This window comes from Gymnoscopelus braueri, assembly GCF_963280865.1.
Source record: "Gymnoscopelus braueri genome assembly, chromosome: 9".
NCBI classification, from domain to species: domain Eukaryota; kingdom Metazoa; phylum Chordata; class Actinopteri; order Myctophiformes; family Myctophidae; genus Gymnoscopelus; species Gymnoscopelus braueri.
Genome location: NC_137610.1, coordinates 5796016 through 5818529, shown reverse-complemented (window position 1 = coordinate 5818529; position 22514 = coordinate 5796016). Strand labels below are relative to the sequence as shown.

The following is a 22514-nucleotide window of genomic DNA, read 5'->3' as shown; positions in this document are numbered from 1 at the left end:
GGGGTCTGGTTCCTTTAGTGTTTAACAAACATCTGGAGTGGGTCTGGTTCTGTTAGTGTTGAACAAACATCTGGAGTGGGTCTGGTTCTGTTAGTGTTGAACACACATCTGGAGTGGGTCTGGTTCTGTTAGTGTTGAACACACATCTGGAGTGGGTCTGGTTCTGTCAGTGTTGAACAAACATCTGGAGTGGGTCTGGTTCTGTCAGTGTTGAACAAACATCTGGAGTGGGTCTGGTTCTGTCAGTGTTGAACACACATCTGGAGTGGGTCTGGTTCTGTCAGTGTTGAACAGCATTGTTGTGGTTCATCTGACATGGATCAATGAGCTGCGTGCTGATTGGCTGATTGGCAGTGGGGGTGGGGCGTGACAGACAGCTGTGGTCAGACAGATGTGACTCAGTGGTCAGTAGCCTCAGCAGTCAGCAGGACATCAGAGCATCCATGGAAACAACACCCAGGAACACCATGAGACGACGCTGTGCCCTCAAACACACCATCCTCCGGGAATTCCTGGCCGAATTCCTGGGAACCTTCGTCTTGGTGGTAAGTTATTAATTAATTAATGTGTATTTATTTATTTAGATTAAGGGGTATTTTGTTTGTTAAAATAAGTGTTAAATAGCTCTATATTCTGGTAGAAGTCATTGCTATAGTGTGTTTGTTCACTAGCAGGAGTCTCCCCGTCAGCTCCAGCTCTTTAGTAAGCGGAAAATGCATGTTTAGGTCGGGATACCAAGTTCATCCGATCAGGAGAGAGTGAACTCATACACTTGAAACTGGAAGTGATGAAACAAAACAACAACAAAAATGAGAAGACAAAAACAGTTGGAACTGGAACACTACAAAGTTGAAGCTGATGAATCGGTTCTCTGTCCTGATTGGATTAAATTGGTTTTCCACCTGAAGAGCTGGAGAGACGGGGAGAGCCCTGTTACTGAACAAACACTAACAACCTGATGATATAGCAGCAATGATTACCATCAGAATATAGAACCTAACAAAACATTATATCACTTATAGCCAGAGCCGGTTCTAGGCTGATCAGCGCTCTAGGCGAGATTCCTCGGGTTTTGGGCGGGTTATGATACGTTTTTGGCTACTTTATTTCGGTTCTAGGTTTAGGTTAGGGTTAGGTTATTTCTGATTTTACCGATTTATTATCATTATTATTATTTTTTCCCGACTTTTTTTGCCGCCTCTCCAAACTGCCGCTCTAGGCGGCCGCCTAGGTCGCCTTACCCCCTCGTTTACCCACCGCATGGCCTCTTTACGTACATCAAGCAATGACCAGTCTACATGCTGACGTACCAACCCCTTTAATTCTCTGCTCAATAAGCGGTCCCGAACCCCTTAATGGACGCGCCGGCCCTGCTTACAGCCACTTTAAATGGTGCTTTTTGATTGGTCTTTTTTTAACAACTTAAACCCTGTATACTTTGTTGACCGGCATCCCCCAGGGGTCTAAATTTGGTCCCCTCCTTTTTTTCCTTCCACACACCAAATCTCTATGCCAAAAATAGCCGATCTACAAGCTCACAATGTGTTGCAAGACTTGCAATGCGACACATTGCGAGCTTGTAGATCAGCCATGTTTGCCTGTTATGAAATGACCAGAATAGGGACGCTAGGGTTCATATTATGGTTCAAATCTAGATGTTTTTTAATTTTGCAATAATTGTTGATGTTGAGATTGTTTTGTTTGTTTGTTTGTTTTTAAGAGATGTTCAGTAGACACACTGGCTAATGGTTTTAATGTTCAGTAAGACATTATATGAATGTGTTTAATGTTCAGTAACATTAGATGAATGCTTTAATGTTCAGTAAGACATTAGATGAATGTTTGTAATGTTTTGTAATGTTCCGTAACACTAGATGAATGTTTATAATGCTCAGTAAGACATTAATGTTTTTCATGTTCAATAAGACATATGATTTTTTTAAATGTTCAGTAACACTAGATGAATGTTTTTAATGTTCAGTAACACTAGATGAATGGCTTTAATGTTCAGTAACATTAGATGAATGTTTTTAATGTTCAGCAACACTAGATGAATGTTTTTAATGTTCAGTAGCACTAGATGAACGTTTTTAATGTTCATTAACACTAGATGATTTTTTTAAATGTTCAGTAACACTAGATGAATGGCTTTAATGTTCAGTAACACTAGATGAATGTTTTTAATGTTCATTAACACTAGATGAATGTTTTTAATGTTCAGTAGCACTAGATGAACGTTTTTAATGTTCATTAACACTAGATGAATGTTTTTAATGTTCAGTAACACTAGATGAATGGCTTTAATGTTCAGTAACACTAGATGAATGTTTTTAATGTTCATTAACACTAGATGAATGTTTTTAATGTTCAGTAACACTAGATGAATGGCTTTAATGTTCAGTAACATTAGATGAATGTTTTTAATGTTCAGTAACACTAGACGAATGTTTTTAATGTTCAGTAACACTAGATGAATGTTTTTAATGTTCAGTAACACTAGATGAACGTTTTTAATGTTCATTAACACTAGATGAATGTTTTTAATGTTCAGTAACACTAGATGAATGGCTTTAATGTTCAGTAACACTAGATGAATGTCTTTAATGTTCAGTAACACTAGATGAACGTTTTTAATGTTCAGTAACACTAGATGAATGTTTTTAATGTTCAGTAACACTAGATGAACGTTTTTGATGTTCAGTAACACTAGATGAATGTCTTTAATGTTCAGTAACATTAGATGCATGTTTTTAATGTTCAGTAACACTTGATGAATGTTTTTAATGTTCAGTAAGACACTAGCTGAATGTTTTGTGTGTGTTCCAGTTGTTTGGTGTTGGCTCCGTGGCTCAGACTGTACTCAGTAGGAACACTCTGGGAGAACCTCTGACCATCCACATCGGGTTCTCTGTGGGCCTGGCCATGGCCGCCTACGTTTCTGGAGGAGTTTCAGGTAATTATCTACCACATTGTATCACGTTAATATGATGTGTACACATGTAGACTACAGCACCATACACATCTATCTATTCAGGAATTTATCTACCACATTGTATCACGTTAATATATAGGCGGCGGGTGAGCTTGACAATTGGGAAGACTGGGGAAATCCGTGCACGCAAAACAAATCTGTTTCGGTTTCTGGGCGGATTGTGTTCGTTTCTTTTTGGTTTTTGGTTACTTTATTTCGGTTTTAGGGTTAGGGTTAGGTTATTTAATTCTTATTTTTGTCTGATTTTACTGATTTATTATCAAAAAGTTAACTAAATAATGCTGCGCACATATATTATTATATAATTTGCACAATTCCAAGAATTTCCCAGCATAACATTTAGGAAGGCTTAGCCTACCCTAGCCTTCATTACCCGCCGCCTATGGTTAATATGATGTGTACATGTAGACTACATACATACATATCTATCTGATCTTTTGGAGGATTATGCTCCAGCCAGAGCGGCTCTTGACTGTTCCCACAACTAGGCTACATGCAGGGGAGATGGTGTCTTTGCTGTTGTAGCCCCTAGGCTCTGGAATAGAATGTCATTTACCATCAGAAGTGCCCAGTCTATTGAAGCATTTACGTCTCTTTTTAAGACTTATTTCTTTTCAATGGCCTTTGATCACAACACCTGAGGTTATTGTCTCCGCCAGGCCGAAGCGTCCCACAGCGTCCCATTGCGGTGGAACTTTGTATGCACATTTGCACTACGTTGAAGAACAAATGCCACCCTTTTAACATTGCCCGATTATAGCGCCACCAGGAGGCCGATTTTTCCAACGCTTTCCTTTTTTAGATTACTCCTGAATTTTTCCCCCCAAACATCAAGCAAATCGGTACACATCTCTATAGTCAAGTGATAAAGATGGTTCCGTCCGTTTTTTTATATTCCATCCTGATGGCGAATGACGAATTCCGAACATTGCTGGCCCACAATAACCTACCTGACCTGTGCTCCGAGGAGCACTTTTTCTAGTTTTAAATATGCTCTATAGAGTATGAGCTCTTCAGAGTATATTACTATTTATTATTATTATTATTATTATTATTATTATTACCTTACCCCCTTGCACTCACCTCACCCCTGTCCCTTCTCCCTTCTCCTCACCTTTTTTGTCAATAGATGCTAGTTATTGCTATATAGATATACAGTACAGTATGGTATGGTGGTTACTTGTTCAGTGTTTTGTTGCTCTTGACAACAAATGTACTGAGTTATTTAGATAGCTTTAGATCAGCGGTGATGCAACTTTGATGATGGAGAGGGCCACTATAAGTCCACACTCACTCCAGAGGGACACATTGCATATACTGTCGGGCAAGCTCAAAACGCGTCGCACTGCGACGCGTTTTGAGCTTGTAGATCTGCAATACCTATAGGTTATAAAGTACACATTTTATGTAACGGTACAGTAAGCTAATGAGGAGGTTATAAATACCTATAGATTATAAAGGGTAAATCTGCTGTAATGGTACAGTAAGCTAATGAGGATCTAATAAATAAATCAAAGCCTGCAGTACATTATCAGTATATACATTATATGGAGCTCCGCTCTGGTCTAATATGCAGGCTGAGGCTCCACAGCCCACACTTACAATCCACATATGGTTATAGAATATTAATATTACATAATAGTTGATAATATTAAGAATATTAAAAACTATTACATAATGGATTCATTGTTATTGGAACTTACTGAGATCAATCTTCCTTTTAGACCGTCTTTCTTTCATATAAAGAACAGCACATGGTGGATAGATTATGTACCAGAAGATACACAACCATCATAAATATACTGTATATAATATATCATATGGTCTCTGTGGGGTGGAAACCTCATTATGTACAGAACTCTTACTTTTCAGGATTCAAATTCAAAAGTAGCATATCTGCTACTTTTGATGCTTTTGTGTGACGCTGTAGTTTGATCAAGTAAGGTATTACTTTTTGAAAAAAACACAAAAAGTTAGATTATGGAGATAAGCAGTGGTGGAAAAAGTACATATTTTGTATTTAAGTAAAAGTATCAATACTGCAATGTGGAAATGCTCCGTTACAAGTTAAAGTCCGGAACTCAAAGTTTACTAGAGTAAAAGTACAAAAGTATTGGTATGAAAATGTACTTAAAGTACCAAAAGTAAAAATCACTCATGCAGAATGTCCCCTTTCACAAGTTTTCAAATGTATAAAATGTTTAAAAATCCTTGAAAATAGCAGATCTACAAGCTCACAATGTGTTGCATCGCGACGCATTGTGAGCTTGTAGATCTGCGATTTTCAAATGGTCTAAATGTATATAGGGCTGAAGTGGCTAATGTGTGTTTTGTAATAATAATCTAAATCTACAAAGTAACTAAAGTTTTCAAATACTTAAAGTGCAGTAAAACGTACAATATGTGCCTCTGAGATGTAGTGGAGTAGAAGTAAGTAAGTAAAAGTACTGAAAATTGTACTTAAGTACAGTACTTGAGTAAATATACTTAGTTACTTTACGCCACTGTGTGGAGATGAGAGGTTTCTGCCTGACAGCAAACGATATGATGTTTATACAGTATATAACTGCTACCATCACAATAACAGTTTGCTCTGTGATATTGATACGGTCTGTAGAGTGACTGCTGGCTCGGCCATGTGCCACCTCGGCCTCTAGTGTCACACAAACGCTTCACGTTCAGTGTCATGTGAACGGTGTGTGTGTGTGTCATGTGCACGGTGTGAGTGGCCATTGATTTGTGGAAGCTCGTTGGCCTCGTTGGAGGTCAGGCTTCACCCCGGGGCGATGGTTGTCCTGCTAACTCCATCGATGTCACACAGGCCACACGTCCATCTCTCTCTCTCACACACACACACACACACACACACACACACACACACACACACACACACACACACACACACACACACACACACACACACACACACACACACACACACACACACACACACACACACACACACACACACACACACACACCCCCCTCATGTGAACGTTCAACAGCAGTGGTGGAAAAAGTACTCACATTTCTACTTAAGTAGAAGTATCAATACTGCAATGTAGAAAAGTACTCACATTTCTACTTAAGTAGAAGTATCAATACTGCAATGTAGAAAAGTACTCCATTACAAGTAAAAGTTCGGAATAAAAAATTTACTTGAGTAAAAGTACAAAGGTATTGGTATCAAAATGTATTTAAAGTACCAAAATTAGAAATGCAGAATGTCCAGAAAGTTTTCTCTAATGCATAAAATGTATAAAAAGCTTTGGAAAATAGCAGATCTACAAGCTCACTATGCGTCACATCGGAACGCATAGTGAGCTTGTAGATCGGCTATTTTCAAATGGCAGAAATGTATATAGGGCTGAAGTGGTTAATGTATGTTTTGTAATAAAAGTAACTTAAGTTTTCAAATAATTGTAGTGGAGTAAAAGTACAGTATTTGCCTCTGAGATGTAGTGGAGTAGAATTAAAGGTATTGACATTTTGAAATACTCAAGTACAGTTCTGAGGTGTTTTTACTTTGCTTAAGTACAGGACTTGAGTAACTGTACTCAAGTATGTCTTTGTTGCAGATTCATGGTCCATAGAAAAACATACAATTACATACAACAATAAACATGAATAAAAACAGTCCAAATGAACATGTCAGACGGTTATCATATAGATCACATTACTGTACAGATCATCATATAGATCACATTACTGTACAGATCATCCTATAGATCACATTACTGTACAGATCATCATATAGATCACATTACTGTACAGATCATCATATAGATCACATTACTGTACAGATCATCATATAGATCACATTACTGTACAGATCATCACATAGATCACATTACTGTACAGATCATCATATAGATCACATTACTGTACAGATCATCATACTTCACTCTTGCTTTTAGCTGATTCTTTGGTTGATTTTTAATTCCTCACTGTATTGCCTATTTTAATGTTGTTTTATGCCTTTGCTTTTATTTTATTTTATTTTATTTTTGTTTGCTTTATTGTTAAATTGGTTCTAACTGTAATTGTATTCTTGCTCTGTAAAGCTCTTTGAGCTGCATTTCATGTCATGAAAGGTGCTATACAAATAAAGTTTATTATTATTATTATATAGATCACATTACTGTACAGATCATCATATAGATCACATTACTGTACAGATCATCACACGGGAGCCCAGCGATCAATCTCTTTCATGTATAGTGATCCTAATGGCCAATACGGGGATCAAAAACACTGATCATACAAAAAGGAAAAGAACCTTACTCAAGCATCCTCACCGTGTTTGGAGCGTCCAGCAGATTCATAAAGTTTTGCTGTTGCTAATCTTGGCCTCCTGTTTACTTCAATTAAGTATTTATTTTTTTGATTTTTGGTTGGATTCTTCATTCACTGTAAAGGAATGTTATACACAGTGGTGGAAAGTAACTAAGTACATTTACTCAAGCACTGTACTTAAGTAAAATTTTGAGGTGTTTTTACTTTACTTGAGTTCGTCCAATTTTCAGTACTTTTACTCCTACTCCACTACATTTCAGAGGCAAATATTATACTTTTACTCCACAACAATTATTTGGCAACTTTAGTTACTAGTTACTTTGTAGATTTTGATTATTATTACAAAACATACATTAACCCCTTCAGCCCTATTTATATTTCGGCCATTTGAAAATAGCCGATCTACAAGCTCACAATGCGTCGCTGTGAGCTTGTAGATCTGCTATTTTCAAAAGATTTTTATACATTTGAAAACTTGGGACATTCTGCATGATGACCACTTTCTACTTTTGATACTTAAGAGTACATTTTGATACCAATACTTTCTACTTTTACTCAAGTACATTTTTAATTACGGACTTTTACTACAAGTAAAAGTCCGTAATTAAAAATGTACTTGAGTATTTCTAGATTGCAGTATTGATAGTTTTACTTAAGTAAAACATGGTAATACTTTTTCCACCACTGGTTACACATAATGAAAGTTATCCTTGTATATTCAAACCATCAGGGGAGGAAATGACCATCAAATCATCAGAACATGATAGAGGATGGAGCTCTCCTTGAACCATTTTCAACCTTGCTTCCCTATTTTGGGAAAGTGGAAAGTACATTTGTATTTATTCATTTATTTACATACATGTCCATATATATTTATTTACGTACATATCCCAAACCATTCAGTCAGTCAGGAAGTTGATCGCCCCTCCAGCTCAACCCTGTGTAAATGTCTCTCTCTCTCTCCTCTGTGTTAAATAGTGAATCAAGAGTCAATCCAAACCAACCATGTAACTACACACACACACCAACCCTGTTTGACCCTCTGGCTCTGTAACTACACTCCACACACACACACACACACACACACACACACACACACACACACACACACACACACACACACACACACACACACACACACACACACACACACACACACACACACACACACACACACACACACACACACACACACACACACACACACACACACACACACACACAGAGAGCAGAGCGGTTATTTTTGTTATTGCAAAGTTTATGGCTTATAAGTGTATAAGATGAGTATTATGTAAAGCTTTCATTTCAATCAGGCATTTGATGCCTGATTGAAATGAAAACTTTTAACGCATTCTGATCTGATCTGATCTGAGGTCATTTCTTACTCATCTTCTCCTCTTTAAAAGAGCCTTTAACAATCAGTCTGAGTTCTATTAAAGAAATAAAGGTCCTGTTCCTGCGTCATTATTTATACTGTAAACAAACTGTAATGCAGACCAAAAAACACAAAACTGTTGCTTTTGAAATTAAATCGCTGTATTTTATCTGTTCTGACCCAACCTTGGTCAAACTAAATAATAATTCAATTCAATTAAACAATCAGTTCACCTCAAAATACAAATGATCAAACTCTGATCTTTATCCCCACAAAGTTCTTTTAAATGTCTCCACTGAGCTTGCGGGTTCTCAATAGTAATCCAAAAGTAATCCAAAAGAAATCCAACGAATATTGTAGATCTTCTATTTTCCGAAAATCAAGTAATCCACAAAGTCAGCAAATAAAAAGGCAATGCATTGCATTAAAAAAAGGAAAACATATATTCTTCACCCAACCGTCAAGTCAGGAGGCCACAGGAGGTTCCCCTGTCCAAAAGCTCTGGATTGATTCAGATATAAACCCAGAGATGTTCCTCGACCAAACTTCTCTCCTTGCAGATCCATAAGTTCTCCGGCCCCAGGCCACTACTCAGTGGTTTAGTTTAGGCTTACAAGAGTCTCTTTCTCAGACACCACCAAACACTTTTTTTCTATTTACCTAAAATGGAACCCCGGCCGCCTCACTTCCTGTACTTTTACATCTGTTCCTGATACCTCACTTCCTGTGGAACTTTCCACAGTGATCACTTCCTGGAACTTTTGCCCCATGTGCTGCTTTTTTTCCCCTCAGCGCCCCCTATGCGTGAACCATGTCAACAGAAAATGAATCATAATGGCCATAATCAACTTACACAAAACAAAACATGTTTTCCGTATACTACATTTAGGTGTTAAATATTCAACCATATTTTAACCAATATATTCCCCTGTTATCACCAAGTATGTTATGTGTCTTACGTATCTTTTTCTTTAAATACTCATCATACCTGGACAGGAAATACATTATTTCACACATGTATGTGGCAGTGTCACATGCCTAAAGACGCTTTTCAGTATAATACTGGATAACAGCATCTACCAGTTACTTTATATTTTGACAAATAAATTACAGAGAAAAGTGTTTTGGACATTTGAACATTATCATTATTACATTTTAGAATGTTAGGGTGTGATCGGCTGTGTCCTTCATCCAGGCGGACATGTCACTAGCCATAAAGGAGGACATGTCTCTATTCATGATAACAATAAAATGTCTTCATCCAGGCGGACATGTCTCTATCCTTGGGGACATTAAACATTATAACATTATGGAGGACATGTGAACCCAGCTGTCTCTCTGGCCATGGGGACATTAAACATTATAACATTATGTCTTCATACAGGAGGACATGTGAACCCAGCTGTCTCTCTGGCCATGGGGACATTAAACATTATAACATTATGTCTTCATACAGGAGGACATGTGAACCCAGCTGTCTCTCTGGCCATGGGGACATTAAACATTATAACATTATGTCTTCATGCAGGAGGACATGTGAACCCAGCTGTCTCTCTAGCCATGGGGATATTAAACATAACATTATGTCTTCATACAGGAGGACATGTGAACCCAGCTGTCTCTCTAGCCATGGTCATCCTGGGTAAACTGAAAGTGTGGAAGTTTCCATTCTATGTCATCGCCCAGTTCCTGGGAGCGTTCACTGGAGCTGCTGCAGTCTTTGGACTTTACTATGGTAAATATACTTGATTATATATGATACTATATATCGTTCATTAGTTACTGTATAAATTGACAGTTGACATCATTAGTTACTGTATAAATTATATATTTGACATCATTAGTTAATGTATAAATGACACATTTGACAGTGCCGGAGATTAGCTGTACACAGACAGAATGAACCACACACACGGACGGACACACGGACACACGGACGGACGGACGGACGGACAGGGGGCAAAACATACTCTCGCCATGCCTTTCGGCCTGGCGGAGACAACAAAAACATCTGATGCACAAACTTGGACACATCATCAGTGTTGTTTCCTGGGTGTTTGGGGTCTTGACACCCTCCTCCAGACAACCCGACCGAGGCTGATCAGACCCCGGCCTGTGTCCAAGTGGCATGCTACTTGTCACGATGTGAGACAAGTGTTTGGACCCAAGTGTAGAACCAGGCAGGCAGGCAGATAGATCAAGTTCAATGATGATTTATTATCAAACTTTGAATATAAGTTGTCAATACAGCAGGACATACAAGGTGGACACAACATGACAACAACTATAATCTGACAAGGGAACACTGAACACAGGGAGGTTTAAATAGACACAGACTAACAAGACACAGGTGAAACATAACTACAATCAACACAGGGATTGGCTGGGAGACTAACAGGACACAGGTGGAGAAACAAGTAATCACAGGGAGGAGAGACAAGACAGGAAACACTAACTAGGCTAAACAGGAAACACTAGGACATTACTACATAATAAAAGTACAAGACAGATCCTGACAGTACCCCCCCCTCAAGGGATGGATTCCAGACATCCAAAAAAAAACATTGTCAAAACACCAAACAGGGTGGGTGGAGGAGAGTCGGAAAGGAGGGACACAGAACTTAACATTGGACTGGTAGGACAAGTTCGGACAAAACACTGGACTGGCTTTGGGCAGGACAAAGAAAACACTGATTGGCTTGGGGCAGGGCAAGACAAGGAATCACACAGAAAAGCAGGTGGGAAGACACACAGATAAGCACAAAGACATACAGACAGGCACAAACTGAGACAAACCAAGAGACAAACAAACTAACTGACAGACAGCCAAACAGGCGGACAAACAGGCAGTCTGACATAACGGGGGGGGTAAACAGGTTAGAGGACTGGGGAGTAGACAAACGCACAAGAAGACTGGCATACACGCTAGCAGACATACAGACAGAGAGACAGGCAGACATACAGATCGGAAGACCAGTCAACGGGTTGGTTTGTGGTCCAACCGAACCTCTGGGGCATGGAGCTCCAGAGCCGAGCAGAGGGGCCGGGGAGAGGTAACAGTCTGTGGAAACTGAGGCCCTGAGACCCGGGGAACAAAAGGGTTGATGGGCGGTGAGACTGGGGCGAAGACTGACCTCTGGAGTGCCGGTGGAAGTTCATAATGTTCAGATTGGTCAGGTTTGTCAGCTGAGAAAGCCGACAGGGGTTCAGGTGGAGCAGAAGGCGGCAGCGGAGCCTCAGTGGCACTGAGCTGCTGTAGCGGAGCCTCTGTAGTGCTGAGCTGCGGCGGCGGAGCTTTAGTGGCGGCACGCTGCGGCGGCGCCTCTATGGTGCTGAGCTTCGACGGCGGAGCCTTAGTGGCGGCGAGCTGCTGCGACGTGGCCTCTGTGGCGCTGAGCTGCGGCGGCGTGGCCTCTGTGGCGCAGAGCTGCGGCGGCAAAGCCTCTGCGGCACTGAGCTGCGGCGGCGGGCCCTCTGCGGCGCTGAGGCGGCGGGACCTCTGCGGCGCTGAGCTGCGCTGGCGGGACCTCTGCGGCGCTGAGCTGCGGCGGCGAAGCCTCTGCGGCGCTGAGCTGAGGCGGTGAAGCCTCTGCGGCGCTGAGCTGCGGCGGCGAAGCCTCTGCGGCGGCGAAGCCTCTGCGGTGCTGAGCTGCGGCGGCGAAGCCTCTGCGGCGCTGAGCTGCGGCGGCGAAGCCTCTGCTGCGCTGAGCTGCGGCGGCGAAGCCTCTGTGACGCTGCTGGGCGGCGGCTGAGCCTCTGTGACGCTGCTGGGCGGCGGCTGAGCCTCTCTGGCGCTGGGCAGTAGCAGCGTCTCGTCATCGCTGGGCGGGGGTGACTCTGTATCGCTGGGCAATTGGGTGCGCCGGTGGCGACGGGAGCGGCGGCGACCAGACCTCTTACGAGGCTTCAACTGGGCACTGGCAGAATTGGAAACACGACCCAGGACGATGTTCTGGTCACCTACCCCACTTGGACCTCCCAGAGCCAGGCTGGTGCCTAGGTATGGGTCATCATCTGAATCTGGGTCAGAATAAACAGGGACTTTGACCCTGCTCTGGATATAGCTCATCAAGTCCATGGGCTGGATCTTCTGTGGGGCAGAATTGGGGCTGGCAGGTTGCAGGTTCAGGGCCCCGATCCTGACAGGAGGAGCAGGCTGGGAAGCAGGGGAGACAGAGCTGGACTGGAGATAGGCCTTTAGCCTTTCCTGGACAATGTTCAAATGAGGAACAAAATGGCTGACCCAAGGTCTCTGGCTGAACCATTGCTTCTGATCCGAAATGCTCCGTTCCATTTCAGCATGCTGGTTGGGAGGAGAAGTAATGAGGCAGGCCACCACATGGTCAAACTCCTCCACTCTTTGCTGAAAAAGTCTCTGTTCTGCTGGGTCCATTTGGTCAGATTATACTGTCACGATGTGAGACAAGTGTTTGGACCCAAGTGTAGAACCAGGCAGGCAGGCAGATAGATCAAGTTCAATGATGATTTATTATCAAACTTTGAATATAAGTTGTCAATACAGCAGGACATACAAGGTGGACACAACATGACAACAACTATAATCTGACAAGGGAACACTGAACACAGGGAGGTTTAAATAGACACAGACTAACAAGACACAGGTGAAACATAACTACAATCAACACAGGGATTGGCTGGGAGACTAACAGGACACAGGTGGAGAAACAAGTAATCACAGGGAGGAGAGACAAGACAGGAAACACTAACTAGGCTAAACAGGAAACACTAGGACATTACTACATAATAAAAGTACAAGACAGATCCTGACACTACTGCCCCCTACTGGCATGCTACTGCCCCCCACTGTCTCTTGAGGGGAGTCAGAGACAGTGCTAATTAGGGGGTTAGGGTTCAGGGTGGCAGGCGAGATGTTTAACAGCAAGTGTTGGCTCTAGAGACTGTGGGTTTACTCCGGGCCTGGCTCCTCCTTCATCTGACCAGAGACAAACTGATGAAACATGTTAAACCATAATAACAGCCTTGTTGTGCTTCCAGACTCCATCATGTTAAACTATAATAATAGCATGTTCTGTTGCTGTGTTTCCAGACTCCATCATGTTAAACTCTATTAATAACGTGTTGTGTTTCTGTGTTCCCAGACTCCATCATGGACTTCACCAACGGCATCCTGTCGGTAACGGGCATCAACGCCACCGGCCACATCTTTGCCTCCTACCCTGGCAGACATCTGTCTGTTCTGGGAGGGCTGGTCGACCAGGTGAGTCTCCTGAGTCTCCAGGCAGCTTGAACAGATCATCAGCAGAGCTCACCTAAAGTCCTTTAAGTACCTGTGAGAGTGTACAAATAGAACCAAATGGACCCTTATAGGTCTGTAACTGTGAGAGTGTACACATGGAACCAAATGGAACCTTACGGGTCTGTAACTCTTGAGAGTTATGGGGGTAAATGGCCTAATAATTGATATCAAAATGTGGTGGGGCCCTTGAAATTAAAAACCTGTATAACCAGTCTGTGCTACTGGTTCTATTCAGTCATGAAAACAGCTGTTCTGTGGGAATTGTGTCTAAATGCAAATTGACTGTCCCACTTACTACCCCCCCCCCCCCCCCCCCCCCGCTGTAATGACCCACTTCCAGTCATTCAATGGATGCTCAGATCTTTACTTCACATCCGTTGCGTCTGTTTGTCTCTAAACATGACATTTTAGATAAAACCCACTGATGTCAACGCTTCACCCTAGCAGACCTACAAACCTTGAGAGCTTGTAGATCAGCTATTTTCAGCGAAGATATTTACAGTAGTGTATACTAAGGGAAAACAGGAGTGGGGCTGGTATAGAGCCCTCGAGACAACTAAGTATCAGGTTTAAATGGTTAAATTAAGTGTTGTACAATTAAAGGTAGGGTAAGTGATATTTTTGGGTTAAAACAAAAAGTATTTTGTTAAAAGGTTAAAACACTATATTCTGATAGTAATCATTGCAATAGAGTGTTTTTTCAGTAACAGGAGTCTCCCCGTCTCTCCAGCTCTTTAATAAACAGAAAATACATTTTCTGGTAGGTGTCAAAATCTCAGCCAATCAGGAGAAAGTACCCATTTTTAAGCTTAATTTTTATAGTGTTCCAGTTCCAATTTTGCATGCTCATTTCTTAGTGTCATCACTTCCAATTTCACTTGTTTAATCTATATCCTGATTGATTTCTCTATCCTGATTGGATAAAATTGGAAATGAAACTGAAACTGAAAGCTGGAGAGACATGGTGACTCCTTATATGGACAGGACACTCTATAGTAACGAGCACTATCAGAACATAGAGCCATTTTGCAATTATTTGAATAATTGCAAATCACTTACCCTACCTTTAACAATGTGCACATTTAGCAGACACTCTTAATCCAGATAGATTTACAGTAAGCAAGGTAAACACAAGGTAATACATCAAATGCATAGAAATAGTAATCTAGGATCATAGGTAAACCAAGAACATCATATCATCAGTCTATACAGTATATATATTTTTAAAAAAATCACACCCAGTGTGAAGTGGGCGGTGTGGTCATCACAGTGGTCATCATAGTGATGGAAGCTCACTTCCCAAAAAAAAATGATTTTTGGAAGTGCATAATCCTATTTATAGGTTATTAATGTCATCATGTGTCTCGCTAGCCAATCACAGTGCTGAATAGAGTCAGCCAATAGAGTCAGCCAATCACAGTACAGCAATGGGGAGTTTGTTCCACAGTTTAGGAGCCAGAAGCGAGAAGAGTCTGGGACGTGTGGAGTGTTATCCAGGGTGTTCTAGAGAAGGGAGAAGAGTCTAGGACGTGTGGAGCGTTGTCCAGGGTGTTTTAGGGAAGAGTCTAGGACGTGTGGAGCGTTGTCCAGGGTGTTTTAGGGAAGAGTCTAGGACGTGTGGAGCGTTGTCCAGGGTATTTAGAGAAGGGAGAAGAGTCTAGGATGTGTGGAGCATTGTTCAGGGTGTTTTAGGGAAGAGTCTAGGACGTGTGGAGTGTTATCCAGGGTGTTCTAGAGAAGGGAGAAGAGTCTAGGACGTGTGGAGCGTTGTCCAGGGTGTTTTAGGGAAGAGTCTAGGACGTGTGGAGCGTTGTCCAGGGTGTTTTAGGGAAGAGTCTAGGACGTGTGGAGCGTTGTCCAGGGTATTTAGAGAAGGGAGAAGAGTCTAGGATGTGTGGAGCATTGTTCAGGGTGTTTTAGGGAAGAGTCTAGGACGTGTGGAGCGTTGTCCAGGGTGTTTTAGAGAAGAGAGAAGAGTCTAGGACGTGTGGAGCGTTGTCCAGGGTGTTTTAGGGAAGAGTCTAGGACGTGTGGAGCGTTGTCCAGGGTATTTAGAGAAGGGAGAAGAGTCTAGGACGTGTGGAGCGTTGTCCAGGGTGTTTTAGAGAAGAGTCTAGGACGTGTGGAGCGTTGTCCAGGGTGTTTTAGGGAAGAGTCTAGGACGTGTGGAGCGTTGTCCAGGGTATTTAGAGAAGGGAGAAGAGTCTAGGACGTGTGGAGCGTTGTCCAGGGTGTTTTAGAGAAGAGTCTAGGACGTGTGGAGCGTTGTCCAGGGTGTTTTAGGGAAGAGTCTAGGACGTGTGGAGCGTTGTCCAGGGTATTTAGAGAAGGGAGAAGAGTCTAGGATGTGTGGAGCGTTGTCCAGGGTGTTTTAGAGAAGAGTCTAGGACGTGTGGAGCGTTGTCCAGGGTATTTAGAGAAGGGAGAAGAGTCTAGGACGTGTGGAGCGTTGTCCAGGGTATTTAGAGAAGAGTCTAGGACGTGTGGAGCGTTGTCCAGGGTGTTTTAGAGAAGAGTCTAGGACGTGTGGAGCGTTGTCCAGGGTATTTAGAGAAGGGAGAAGAGTCTAGGACGTGTGGAGCATTGTCCAGGGTGTTTTAGAGAAGAGTCTAGGACGTGTGGAGCGTTGTCCAGGGTGTTTTAGAGAAGAGTCTAGGACGTGTGGAGCATTGTCCAGGGTGTTTTAGAGAAGAGTCTAGGACGTGTGGAGCGTTGTCCAGGGTGTTTTAGAGAAGAGTCTAGAACGTGTGGAGCATTGTCCAGGGTGTTTTAGAGAAGAGAGAAGAGTCTAGGACGTGTGGAGTGTTGTCCAGGGTGTTTTAGAGAAGAGAGAAGTGTCTAGGATGTGTGGAGTGTTGTCCAGGGTGTTTTAGAGAAGGGAGAAGAGTCTAGGTGACTGGAAGCCAATGGAGGGAGAGAGAAAGGCTGGTTGAAGACCAAGCGTGCTGCAGCATTCTAGATCGTTTGTAAGGGTAAAAGGGTTTTCTTTACATGGTATTGTGTTTCAAGTTGTGTGTACATGGTATTGTGTAGTTTTTCCAGGCTGTTTCTACAGGGGTCTTCAACGTTTTTCAGGCCAAGGACCGTTTAGCTGAGAGAGAGAGAAAGCAGGGACCCCCCATCACTACATATCGGATTCATGTTAAATGTTTGTTCAGACATTTAACGACAAACCCTCAACATTTTGTAAACTTGACCTTTGACTCAATACTTGGTCTGCTCTTTTTCCCTGTACACCAAACCTCTTAGCCGATATTAGATCTACAAGCTCACGACGCGTTGTGAGCTTGTAGATCTGCTATTTGCGGCTATGGTTACCCCCAGAATAGGGACGCAAGGGTTCAAGTTGTTAATGGAAAAATAATAATATAGTAATCCTATCACACAAAGATTTGGTGGCCGCCTGCAGTACCTCTGAGGACCTCCTAGGGGTCCTGGACCCCCTGTTGAAGACCCCTGTGATCCAGTGTGTTGCTTTATTGTGTATGTTTCAGGTTGTGTGTACATGTTGTGTATCTTGCAGGTTGTGGGTACAGGGATGCTGGTGTTGTGTATTCTGGCCATCATCGACGGGAGGAACATCGGGGCTCCTAAAGGGGTGGAGCCTCTGGCCATTGGTCTGATCATCATGGCCATCGGGGTGTCCATGGGTCTGAACTGTGGATACCCTCTGAACCCCGCCAGGGACCTGGGACCCCGACTGTTCACCGCTGTGGCCGGGTACGGCATGGAAGTGTTCAGGTAACTGTCACTGTAGCTGATATTGTAGCTGACACTGTAGCTGGGTACACCTGGTTACTGATACTGTAGCTGGTAACTGATACTGTAGCTGGGAACTGATACTGTAGCTGGTAACTGATACTGTAGCTGGTAACTGATACTGTAGCTGGTAACTGATACTATAGCTGGTAACTGATACTGTAGCTGGTAACTGATACTATAGCTGGTAACTGATACTATAGCTGGTAACTGATACTGTAGCTGGGTACACCTGGTAACTGATACTGTAGCTGGGTATATATGTTTACAGTACAGGAGGATACTGGTGGTGGGTTTCTGTCGCAGGGCCCATGCTGGGGGGTTATAATGTATACATGTTTATAATGTATGTATATATGTTTATGTTTAACAGTACAGGAGGATACTGGTGGTGGGTTTATCATGTATATGTATATATATATGGTTATATATATGTTTAACAGTAGAGGGGGATACTGGTGGTGGGTTTATCATGTATATATGTTTATGTTTACAGTACAGGAGGATACTGGTGGTGGGTTCCGGTGGCGGGGCCCATGTTGGGGGGGCTAGTTGGGGCAGTGCTCTACTACCTGCTCATCCAGATGCACCACCCTCGTTGTCACGGCAGCGTCAACGCTGAGGATGAGGACGACACGGGCACCGCCCACGAGGAAGAGGAGAACGAGGACGAAGACATAGAGGACGAAGAGGACAGCTCTGTGAAGGACAAATATGAGATGATTAACATGAAGGACTGACCCTGTCTGTCTGTCTGTCTGTCAGACAGTCTGTCAGACAGAGTAAAAAAACAAAATGTTTTTTACTCTGTCAGTAATGACAAATAGAACCTCCTGCTACACACACATCTTTTACGATAATATTCTGTACATTTATAATTCAGAGGTTTATAAAAATGTACATTTTCTAAGTGACAACATGAACTGAAAAAGTCATTGCGTTTCAGTTAACACTAAACACTTTGAAAATATGCATCTTAATGAGCTGCTGAGTTATAAATATAAACGATACTAAAGTAAACATCTACATCACCTCCACATTTTAATATTTAGGGTTTAAGTTTCAGGAAACGAGGACATTTCTCCCCGGTATGTTTCCCTCCTGCTGTAAATATTGTGTGTAAATATCGGCCCTTCACATACAGATACAGTAGTGTTCAGGTACGCTTTTATTTACCTGTACATAGAAGTAGAATGATGTATCTGTTTGTTTTCTAAAATATACATGCTCATGTAACATCAGGTGCAGATGTATTCATTGTTTTTTCAAGTCAAGAGGGATTTTCCTACCAAATGAATATTATTACTTTTACTTGGTTTAGTTTTTTTTTCCTAAATAAAATTTGCCAGAAAACTTACAAAAAGAAGATGTTTCACTTCTTCTTCATCCCAGAACACACAGGACTGGACATCCTTTGTTGCTGCCCTACATGCCAGACCAGGGTTCGAGACAAAGGGAATCCTGACGTCCCGGGGACATAATAATATGTATTTGGGAGTCCATGGGCGCCTGAGTTTGTCTTTGTGTGGAGGAGCACAAAGAGAGACTCGCGGGCGCAAAAATGTATCTGTGCGCGCATATTGTTTTAATTAATTAATTCTTATGTTGTATTAATAATAATAATTAATAAAAACAAAATGTTAGTCTGGAGCCCTGCGCCAGCCTAACCCATCGGCTATTTTCAAATATAAAATAAAATATAACATAGATAACACATAACATACTTCCTCATTGAGATAGACAGAGCATTTCTACATTCCATTTTTACGATGGGAGTCTATGCCAGTGTCTCATATAGATCACGCTGACAAACACTAACAAGACGCAGCTGCCAATCAAAGCGACTAGTAGCCAATCACAGCGTGTCCTTTCCGGAACTTGTCAGAATCCAGATGCACCTGTCTGTCTGTCCGCCCCTATCGCTGCTGCTCCCAATCACGAGGCCGCATGCTACACTGCAGGTTGCCGGTGATTGGCCGAGAGTTTACACAGTCCCCAGCTGACTGACATCAGAGATACATGGATGCACGCTGCAATATCATTTGAAAGAAGCTAGGTCTACATTACAAACAGACATAAATAACAAAATATATATATAAGCTGATTTCATTAGCTTGTTTGCTCCGTGACATAATGTCTAATGGTGGCGAGCCAATAGATTAGCGTTGATGTTATTATTATTACGCCGTCACCCCTCCCCCCCCACACCGCACGCGTCGCGAACCCCTCTGCACTTTCGTTTTCTTTATATATAATACAACATTTACTTTGCCCTTGAATCCCTGTGTTGCGCAATCATGTGAGCAGACTGATCTAAAACACTGAGCAGCACATCATCCACAACAACTAAACTACTGAGGCCAGTGTATTATTATCCCACATGTATGGACGTTGTTATGAGCGACCAAGGGATTTCACAAAAGAGAAACCCTCCTCCTCAGAAACCACGGCGAAAGTGCAGAGGGGTTTGCGACGCGTGCGGTGTGTGGGGGGGGAGGGGTGACGCCGTAATAATAATAACATCAACGCTAATCTATTGGCTCGCCACCATTAGACATTATGTCACGGAGCAAACAAGCTGATGAAATATTATATAAATATAATAATATAATATAATAATCCTATACTATAAATGGATATATAAATATAATAATATAATATAATAATCCTATACTATAAATGGATATATAAATATAATATAATAATCCTATACTATAAATGGATATATAAATATAATAATATAACATAATAATCCTACACTATAAATGGATATATAAATATAATAATATAATATAATAATCCTCTACTATAAATGGATATGTACATATTTATCCTGTCACAAGAATGGCGATGGAAGGAGAGCAATGTCCAAACAGACTTACCAGCAGCTCCACAGTGACTCCTACAGGCCATCACATGCACCTGCAGGACAGACTGACAGCAGCCTGAGGTGATATGGAGTGATGATGATGATGATGATGATGATGATGATGATGACGATGATGATGATGAGTTCCATGTAGAAATGATGATGATGAGGATGATGAAGATGATGAGGATGAAGATGATGATGATGATGATGATGAGGATGGCGACCAGCAATGTTTACACTTTACTTTAAGCCTAAGGAGTACTTCACCCATTTTCAATCTTCATATAATTGGTCCTCACTAATGTTCATCAGATAGCACCATGTCTGCAGTACCGCGGGAAGTAGGGGTGCGGGGGGTACGGCCGCCCCCCCCTCCCCCCAGGTGGTACCGCACCCCCTACCGCCCCCCCTCTGGCAGGAGAGGGGTAGGATAAAAAAATAATAATAATTTCACGTTATTCATATAAATAAAAAATGGACTGGGTTGGGGAATAAAAGAAAATAGGTCTATTTTAGAAATAAATATTCTAAAATGCTAAACTACGCCTTTTGGTTGTATTATCATCATCACGAATCAGCGTGTGCCTACGGACAGTTCGGTCACCTGTCCGCTGTTTCCTGTTTAGTCAGTGTTTACTTTACGCACGGGGCCCACTCACAAGCTCCTAGGCTGTCACAGGTTGTTCAGTTTACACCATGGCTCAAAAAATAATTTCTGATTTCTTTGGTGGCGGGCCCGAATCAAAAAAGAATACAGAAGCAAGTCAAGCAACTACTACCATTGATGAGTCTGTGATTGTCGAGTTGTTGTCATCGGAGGAGGAGGAAGAGGAGAACGTTGAGTTTGTACGGCCTAGGGGAGATCATGACCCCAGCAGCAGCAGTATCCAGTCCGGGCCGACTCCGGGACCGAGTCTGCCTGCACCACCGTGCCAAGTTTAGCTGCACTTGATCAACCATTCCAGCCCAAGGACTTCAACTTCCTGGGGAGACGTTTTGGAAAGGAAACATATAACCGATCATTCAAGCCTATTTGGTTTGAAAAATGGCCATGGATACACTACGTGAAGGACAGTGACTGTGTTATGTGTTTTTCTTGCATTTCCGCAGTGGAGAAAAAAACGTATCAGTCAAGATACTGTTAGGCTCGACAACCCGTTAGTTAACGGTGGTTTCACTAATTGGCGCAAAGCAACAGAAAAATTCAAAGAGCATGAGAGGTCAGAAGCACACTCCAAGTCGGTGGTGAAGTTGAGTAGTCTAGGGCGCACACCAATCAGTGCCATGTTATCAGACATAGCTGCTCAACAGCAAAAAACAGCTAGGAATGTACTGGAACTGTTGTTTCGATCTATTAGCTTCCTTGGGCACAAGGGAGTTCTTTTCAGAGGGGATAGTACTCGTGACGGGATTCTCTATGAGTACATGCTGGAACGCACATACAATCTCCAAAAAGAAAACGAGTGGGTGCGCAAGCGAGATAACTGGATGTCAGATACTATCCAGAATGAGATCATTCAAATGTTTGGCCGCGCTATACAGAGGGAGATAGTGTCACGCTCATCAGAATGTGCCTTCTATGGATTGACAGCTGATGGCACAACCGTCGTTAGTACTATGGAACAGTAGCAGCCTACAATATGTGGACAAGAACCTGGAGTCAGAAGGAGCGAGTGCATTTTCCGGCAGCGGCTGCTGCCGCGGAACTGCCGCGGAACTGCCGCGGAACTGCCGGTGGAGGAGCGGCAGCTGCCGGCAGTGACTGCCGGCGGTGGAGCGGCAGCTGCCGGCGGAGCAGCGGAACTGCCGCGGAACTGCCGGTGGAGGAGCGGCAGCAGCGGAACTGCCGCGGAACTGCCGGTGGAGGAGCGGCAGTCAACTTCTTTTTTCCGTCGATAAAGTATAGTTTTGGACCATGACGGAGGCGCGCCGACTCAGCAGA

At 42.5% G+C, this 22514-nt stretch overlaps 1 protein-coding gene across 1 annotated transcript; it reads left to right on the top strand.

Moving 5' to 3' along the window:
* Positions 1–443: 443 nt before the first annotated feature.
* Positions 444–18440, top strand: LOC308091543 (aquaporin-9-like; the record flags this gene model as incomplete). The annotated part of the gene is made up of 6 exons (XM_080437205.1): positions 444–545; positions 2827–2953; positions 10261–10398; positions 13784–13902; positions 17465–17682; positions 18197–18440. The coding sequence occupies 6 exons, from the start codon at positions 444–446 to the stop codon at positions 18438–18440; spliced, it is 948 nt and encodes a 315-aa protein (XP_080293331.1).
* Positions 18441–22514: the final 4074 nt, after the last annotated feature.